The sequence below is a fragment of the Tenrec ecaudatus genome, chromosome 2 (assembly GCF_050624435.1).
Source record: "Tenrec ecaudatus isolate mTenEca1 chromosome 2, mTenEca1.hap1, whole genome shotgun sequence".
NCBI classification, from domain to species: domain Eukaryota; kingdom Metazoa; phylum Chordata; class Mammalia; order Afrosoricida; family Tenrecidae; genus Tenrec; species Tenrec ecaudatus.
The window spans coordinates 303,884,991-303,893,741 of NC_134531.1; the positions used below are offsets into that span (position 1 = coordinate 303,884,991).

General features: G+C 39.5%; 1 protein-coding gene across 4 annotated transcripts in view; it reads right to left on the reverse strand.

Annotated features, from left to right (window-relative positions):
- The window catches only part of TBC1D23 (TBC1 domain family member 23), a 72,611-nt gene extending 63,974 nt beyond the window's left edge, over positions 1 to 8,637 (reverse strand). Inside the window, exon 1 of one of the 4 annotated variants that reach the window (XM_075542638.1) lies at positions 8,401 to 8,637. In XM_075542638.1, the coding sequence (XP_075398753.1) occupies positions 8,401 to 8,407 (7 nt within the window). In that variant the 5' untranslated portion in view covers positions 8,408 to 8,637. Of the gene's footprint in view, positions 1 to 7,299; positions 7,430 to 8,400 lie in introns of those variants that run through there. The other 3 variants (XM_075542637.1, XM_075542639.1, XM_075542640.1) reach the window with 3 other exon arrangements.
- Between the last annotated feature and the right edge of the window lie 114 nt (positions 8,638 to 8,751).

Sequence of the window (8,751 nt, forward strand, 5' to 3'; positions counted from 1 at the left end):
GGTAAAGAGATGCCAGGCAGTGTAAGAAAGATAAAATAATAATTTATAAATTGTCAAGGGTTCATGGGGGAGGAGGGAACAGGGAGGTGTAAAAAAGAAAAAAAGATTTTTAAAAAGGGTGGGAAAAGCTATAATAGTATATACTCATGAACCATTTTTTCACAATATCAATAATAAATTATCTCTTTTCATAATCATGTGGTAGTTACATAATCTGTTGTCAATTTAAGACTTAAGAGTGAAGGGGTGGAATTTGATAGCCTCATTTGGAGGTGATAGACAATAGCTTGTTGGAGGCAGGGCACCCACTCATTCCCTGCCAGGACATTCCTACTGACAAGACACATGGAGTTACACTAGACCTCTAGAGCCAGAGGAGCCACATGGAGACCAGTGCTGAGATGTGTACACCACCACTGGATCCAGCAGACTTTCCCCCACTGGCCTGTGATCTTCCTGCATTTGGCACCATTGCATGTGTTTCATGAGTCTTGAAGAGGTCTTTATAGATTGGTATCAGACATATGAGCTGTGATCTTCCAGCATTCAGCGTCATTGCATGTGTTCTGTGTGTCTGAAGGGACTTTACAGATTGGTATTGGACATATGGGCTAATATCGGACTTATGGACTTGATCTGGACTGGGCTTTTCTCACTATTTCTCAATATTCAACTGCTCTTACATGTAAAGATCTTTCTTATACACGAGTATCTGTTAATTTGTTTCTCTAGTTTACCTGGACTAACACAAAGCACAAAAGATAAAATATGAATGATTTGCCAAGCATATTTTATCAATGAGGTTTGCAAGACACATTAGCTTTGTATTGGAATACATAGTCATATACCTTAACAGACTTATGTTCACAGTACATATCTCTGAACCATGCTATTTAAAGTAATACTCTGTTGTGAGACCCAAAAGAGATGGAAGAAATAAACAATAGCTATAAAGTTCTATGCAAATATATACTATTTTCTTGAATTTCCTTGCTGAAATAATTAAATATATCCATAAGTTTCATGTCATAACTGCTGTAAAATAAGGAAAATAAGCACACACTAAAGCATCCTTACCCATCTTTAAAATGTTATGTCAGTTGACATTGAAGAACAACTTTAACCATTAAGAAAATGGAAGACTTGAAACAGATGATTTAATCAATCATTTTTAGTTTATTTATATCAAAAGCAAGATAAGTTCTTAATAGCAAGTATATGCTAAATTTCCAGACCTAGTTTTACATTTAATTAACTATTAATTTACTGCTTTTCAATAACCACGAGAAACAATTTGATCTTAGGAGCCTAACAGAAATGATGTGCTTTCCATTTGTAATTCTCAACAAAGAATTGCTTCTAAAATTCCTTCTTTTCAAGCTTTACTCATAATAATCCAATCCTGCTCAATAACAATGTCATTTCTTAAAACACTAGTATGTTATTTTCAGAAGAGACGGAGAGTTAAATGATGCAAATATTAGAGTGCCAATATGCTTAAATGGATGCTCCAGAATGACATAGGAGTTCTTCAACAGTATAAGAGAAAATGCAATGTCCCTTTCCTGCAGTGACTACAAATACTGTAGTTGGAAATTAATTAAAATGAACATTAGAGAACTCAAAAATAATTACTAAATTAGCCTATGGCTATTAAAACAGCTAGAGAAAATAAAATCCTAGAAGTGACTTGTTATTCTGAAATTATCTCGTCATCTTCATTTTCAATCTTTGCCTCCATCCTAAATTTAGTTTACAAAATCAAGCAGCTGTTGTTTATCCTCTAGTTCAACAAAAAAAGTTCATTTGATGTTCATTTTTTTTAATACAGTAATAGCTGGGCTTCTCAGTCTCAGAGGCTTTCCATAGTCTTCTTTAACAAGTATTTCTTTCTCATTCACAGCACTATATATATTTCTTTAGGGTCTGAAATTACAACCCTCTACTTCTCCTACAGTAACATTTTAAATCTCACTTCACACTTTAACACTTTTGAGAGTATGAAGAGGGATATCTGAGAGCACTGTTACAAAGTACCTCAAACTTTGAGAATGAAAAATCTATTCTCTCGCAAACAATTCCTATTTATATCTCAAGTTAACAATAGTAGTTATTTCTTTATGGAATTTATACTCTAATAATTCTAAACTTAGTAATAGTTTTAGTAGTTTAAAATTATGAATTAAAAGTCCATATTATATAAAAATTTAAAATTAGGTGTGGTCAGAATACCAATAGTATCATTAATTCATATACAAAAAAACTAAGGAAGCTTCATAAAAGGAGTCTTGATGTTCAAATTCAAGACATTTTTCAATATGAAGAATGATTACCAATCTTTGAATTATAACAGTGGAATACTGCTTGTTTTTACAAACCTGAGTTTCTTATCATATTAATTTACAAGAGTGAAATAATTTCAAACTAACCTAACATTTTTACAAGATTTAACTACATCCATTGAATTTATACAGTTAAACTTCCAGAAAGAATAAAAGCTGAGTCAGTTCCTAATCACCTTGTCTTTCAATAGTGAGAATTTTCACACAAGCAGATAATTACATGGCTCATAAAAACACCAGTCAAAAATTTATATGAAATGATCACTTTGTATGTTATTGCACATGATTTTCTAAACCTATATTAATGCATGCATATATTTAAGAAATATCTAAGCCATTTAATGTACTATGTAATTCCTATGATCAACTGATTTCTGAGATATGTATCATTTTTAACCTTGCGAATCAATGCGTGGGTCTTTAACCGGCAATACTAGATCATACAGAAAGTTGACAGAAATACCCAAAGTCAAAAAGTTGCATTTTAAAAAGATCCCAAGAGAAGTTAAGGAAAAAATAATAGAGGCAGAGAAAGGTTTGCAAGAGAGGCAACGGAGGCAACTACTGTTTTATGTACACCATCTTGCAATAGCTACCACTATCTATGAGTAGTGCTTGGATAGACATGCAGGCTGAACAGGTTATGGGAGGGAACCTAGGAGTTCATAGAAGACTGACAGAAGATGTCTGTATATATGGATTTACCTTTGTTGCAAATATATCCGTGAATGTGGTGGACAAAGTTACAAAAAGTTCTTAGACATAACCACTTTGAGGAAATGAAATACTGACCTGGGGGGGGCACCAAGGTCAACTACCATAAAGCAATTCAGTCTTACTTCCTGGTGTGTTATCAACTGAGGTCTTAAAAGCTTAAGAGCAGTCATCTAAGTTGGAAGTATTGGTCTTTCCCAACCAGAAGAGTATGAAAATCACAAGACCCGTGTACACAACTAACCTAATGACCTGATGGACCACACAAATATTCGTTTCCATAACCATGAGACCAGAAGAGGTAGATGGTGCCTGGCTACCAATACCAACTGTTCTCCAAGGATCGTTATAGAAGGTCGTGGATAGAGTGGGAGGAACGTGTGGAACAGAACTCAAAATTATAAGAACCCAGGCTTATTGGTCAGATAGAAGCTGACGAGGTCTCCTGGCTATGGCATATAGTCACAGGTCTGGAAATGAACTCACATCTGGTAGCATAATCAAATAATCAGCAATTTAAGATTTTTAAAAAGGCAGTGATTGCCTTTTTTTTTTAGTGATTGCCTTTTATAAAGCATTTATATAGGACAGAGGATTAGGAAAGGAGGAGAAACGGAAACAGAACACACTGGGAGGAAGTGAGATAAGGTTGATACACTGACGAGATTGAAATGAATGAGTTGCAACAAAACGTGTATAAACTGCTGAGTGTTAAGCGAATGGTATGCTCTATAACCTTTCACCTAAATGACAACATGAAGTTTAAAACCAAAAATGCAAAAAATATACATTTTCCTTTTATTTATAAGAATGCCTTTTCCAGTGCCTTTTCTTACAACTTAAAGAAGAGTCAGAAAAATGGATTAACCTTCTCTACGGAACACCCCTTGCCAAGTCAAAACCTAATTTCCCAAGACTGCATGCAGAGGATGAGCTCTTTGTGTAAGCAAAGTGACTTAAAAGGACTTAGTATGGCTCTTCTATGCAGTATTTTTAAACTCTCACCAAATAAAAATAAGGTGTAGAGTACTCTAGTGCATTAGTCAGCTTTGCCATTCCTCCTGGGATAAAGTGAGTCACCTGAGAAACAGGAACAGAGAGAATCCCATGACCACCAAGAAAGAAGGGTCACCAGCATAGCACATGCCAGATCCCTGGGGGAAGTGAAACCTCTGGGGTCACCAGAAACCTCGCACAGACCATTAAACAGAATTGTGGGCTTCCTGTTGTGTGGAAGAAGTAAACCTGAGTGCCTCTGGGCTGGCTTGCTGAATAGGGTACCCTTTGGGCTTTTACTAACACTACAGGAGCTTTGCAACACATGCTCAAGCAGGGCAGAGGCCAAGGGGCGTATGGCTAAAGGCTAAAGACTAGAGGGAGATGTCAGCTGACAAAGCTGAGAGAAGTCACTGCTGTGGACAAAAGGACTGTATTCTTAAGGTCTCCTGATCATGACTTGCTGTGGCTTGTTATCTTCCGTAATAAACAGCAAAATTGTAAGTAAAAAACAATTTTTAAAAACATACTTTACCTAGAACATAACGGAAATCTAGTATATAAGAGAGATACGATGTCAAAAAGGGATTGCTGTGTGAGGTTATTTAACATCCCAACAATCACGCTACAGTAGCATAATCATAATTACTGTTCTTAAATTTGCCACTTAAAAAAACATTTTATTAAGGGCTCTTACAGCTGTTGTAAAATCCATACATCAATTTTATCAAGCACATTTTTACATGCTACCATCATTATTTTCTAAACATTTATTTTCTATTAAGCCCTTGGTATCAGCTCCCCTTTTTCCCTGCTCCACCCCACCCCCCCCCCGTGGCCCCTTGATAAATTATAAATTATTATTATTTTCATATCTTACACCAATTGTTGTTTCCCTTCATCTATGGTTTCTGTTGTTCGTCCCGGGTAGAGGGGGTACAGATATATGTTGGTCATCATGATTTGGGTTCCACCCCCCCTTCCTCCCCAATTTGTCACTTTTAAAGACAATGATCTGGTTTTTGTTTTTTTAACATTTTATTAGGGGCTCATACAACTCTTATCACAATCCATTCATATACATACATCAATTGTATAAAGCACATCTGTACATTCTTTGCCCTAATCATTTTTTTCTTTTCTTACATTTTATTAGGGGCTTCAATTATCTGATTTTATGCACTTATACTTGCAAACAGCATGATCCTGAGTCATTAGCACTTTAGGGTAGGCTGTAAGATGTACAAGGGGGTTCCTCGAAAGCTTTGTGGGAATATCTCACTATGCTTTCATTCTATTTTCCATAAACATTTTGAATTTTATTTTAATAGTTAAAATAAAAATGTACTAGCATTTTTTTAATGAAAAAACAATGATGCCTCCTCATTGTGTAACAACCCATGTAAAAAGTACTCTTAACAGTAGACACTTTAGTGGATGTATCTTTGGCTCCCTATCCCTAGGCCTTTCCTGGCTCTGCTCAAATTCAGTTCTGGATGAGGGTGTTCAGGTGGTGGAAAGGAGAGATTTTAGAAGGTTAGGGTAGAAATCGTATCAGAACACTTCAGGCTTACTACATTCATGAATATGAAAAAATGCAAAACTGGAAAGATAGCAAATCCAGAAGAAACAAACCTCTAACAACCATGCACACCGTATGTCCCTTATCCCTGTGACTAGGGAGGTGAGCATAATCCTTCCAACCTCAGAACTTCCCAAAGCCATTTAACTCTCCTTGTTTCTCCATAAATAAACTGATTGCTCATTACAATCAGTTTATGACATGACAACTCATTTTTTCTGAAACAGCAGACTTCATATGATACCCAGTTTGGTCACTCTTTGAAAAGTTTTGCAAAGTCTTGGTCAATGATTTCAAAAAGATCACTGATGAGTTTTAAAGTAAATGTTTTTTTTTCCAGAGTGATCTGCAACTTCTCTTCAATCATGCAGTTTTAGTCATTCCTAAATAAAGAAAACATAACTTTCTTGCTTATTTCCTTGTTCCTGTACCTGCGTTGGGACCTTCCGTCTCTTCATTTGATTCTGCCCTCTGCATTAGGTTAGTCACTGGCTACGTGTGGGGTCAAGGTTTAGACTGTTAACTGACAAGTCAGGGGTTCAAACCCATAAGAACTCACCAACTACTATGAGGAGAAAGATAAGGCTGTTTGCTGCCACAAATATTTACAGCACTGGAAACCCTAGGGAGCCAAGCCCTATTTTTCCCTATAGGGTCAGTATGAGTCAGAAATGATTCAATGTCAGTGGGTAACCCAGTTTATTTAGCATCTGAAATGAGTATAGTTAGATCAAAATGATAGACATAAATATAAAATACACACCAGGGTTTGAAGACTTAATACTAAAACAACAAAATCCAGACTGTATGCTGAAATATTTAGGAAATATTCCAAGAACTCCAAATTCCTAGTCATTGTGTCAATTCTGACTGACAGTGACCCTGTAGTACAGGGTAAAACTGCCCTTGTGAGTTTCTGGAACTATAAGTCTCTACACCTATCTTTCTCTCTGGGAGGGATTTGTGGATTCAAACTGCAGACCTTGAGGTTAGCAACCCAACTCATAACCCACTATGCCACCAGGGCTTCTTTTGGAAATATTTAAGTGAGTAAAATCGATTTTTAAAATTAATTCCGTGGGGTTTTTAGTTTTTAATATGAATACTGTCAAATTTTAAATTACATACGTGGCTCACATCTAATGTGAGCCACTTAAAAATCTTTGTGGAAAGGTTCCAGTATCTTTTAATGCCATTTCTCCATTGAGTTTTTGAAGCTCACTTGTATTTCTACTGGACAATATCCATGAGACATTACAGCTGATCTAATGACTCCAGTAGGAAGTAGTTTCTCCCTCAACTCAACTTCCATAACACTTATTCACATTCCAAAGAACCGGACCAGGTTTACCATGTCAATGGGTTTATCACAGCTCCCCAATTCCAATACATACAAATTGAGAATAAAAACCACATGTAACTCAAACTCAAACCAAACCCCAAACCACGGAGGTTCAAGGCCGAACTGCCCCTGTGGGTTTCCGAGACTAGAAGTGTTTCTCCCACGAGTGCTGGTTGGTTTTGAACTACTGACATTGCAATCAGCAGCCCAAGGTGTCATCCCTAAACCACAACGGCTTTTACGCACCCTCCCTGTCCAAAAAACCCCAAACCAACAAAACATCTAGGTCACCTTAAATTGTCCTCCTACTCTTAGGAGCTTACCTCATTGTTTTATGTGTGTTAATTCAGAGTTTTAACTTCTCCATTACTAAGCTTTCCAGTTTCGTCTCGGGGATTAAAGGCTGTAGCTACCAAAGCCCTGTATTATTTTTAGGTCAGTAGGATGACAATGAGTTGTATACCTACGATATGATGAAGAAGCACGTCAAAAACTAACACATGTACATACAGTCAACACACTTAGATCAACTGTAATAAAAACGCACAAATCGGTAAGGGTTCCTTTTTTTAACAATGTCTGCAAAAGTGTATTGTAAAAACCCTACGTGTAAAAAAATCAAACCTACGTGCATTTTTTAAAAAGTTGGACACTGTGGCTTAGGGAGCCCTGTTGATGTAGTGGTTACACGGTGGGCTGCGATCGGCATGCTTGGTAGTTCGAAACCACCAGCAGCAAGTCAGGAGAAAGACTGGACTTTATGCTTCTGTAGAGGTACCATCTGGGAAACTCTCCCGGGGTCGCTATGAGTCCGCACTGCCTTGAGGGCCAGAGTCTGGAGGGTTCAAGTCTACACACACAAACACCACGGCGCCACAACCCTGCCTGATCAATCAGGTAAGCAGGCAATGAATGGCTCGGGAGCCGTCCTCACCCAGAGCTTTCACGTGAAAATAAACATCCAATAAAAGTAGTCGGAAGGGAAAAGACTGGTGTCAAAGTGATGAACGGTAAAATTGCTGGCGCTTGAAGCACGAGTTTGAAAAACAGGATAAGCCCATAGATTTATCTAAATATAGACCTCTCCATTCTGTGGGAGGAATCCTCCATTAGGGTACCTCAGGCAAAGGTCACGGTGGTCATTTCACACCGAGGTCCCCTCGCAATGGTATCCCGGCGCTTCTGGTTTCTATTTAGGAAACTTCCCGAGCAGCTGCTCCAGCCCCGGGCCGCGGACCCCGCCCGAGGTCGGGAGCAGGTCCACACCCCTCGCTCGCGCAGGGGAGCGCAGCGGGCGGAGTGCGGGTCGGTCTTCCCGGCCGCGCCGCCGTCTGCCACGGCGTCCCCGGGACCGGCGGTGGGGGGGGGAAGAGGGGAGCGGGGAACGGAAGGGTAGTGGGAGTCACCGCCGAGCCTTCACTCACCAGCCATCGGCACTCGTCGGCAGTGGCGGGACCTCTTCTCCGGCCGCCATTGCTGTTGACGTCCACGTCACTCGGCCGAAAAGTGAGCCGGTGCCGCGACCCACGCTGAGACCTGTATGACGTAAAAGGCCCTCGGCAGTCCGAAGCTCGGTTTCCCAACGGAGGAAGAACTGGGGAAGACGCTGGGACTGAAGGAATGCTACGTCAAGACGTCCCGGGGGCGAAAGCTAGCCTCGGACGTTTGGGGGCGGAGACGTGAGGGAAGCGCTGCCCGGCCAAAGACTATATGTCCCAGCATGCCACGGGCCCGGGCCGGGCGGAGTGGGCGGGGCCTGGGGCGGGGCTCTTCCC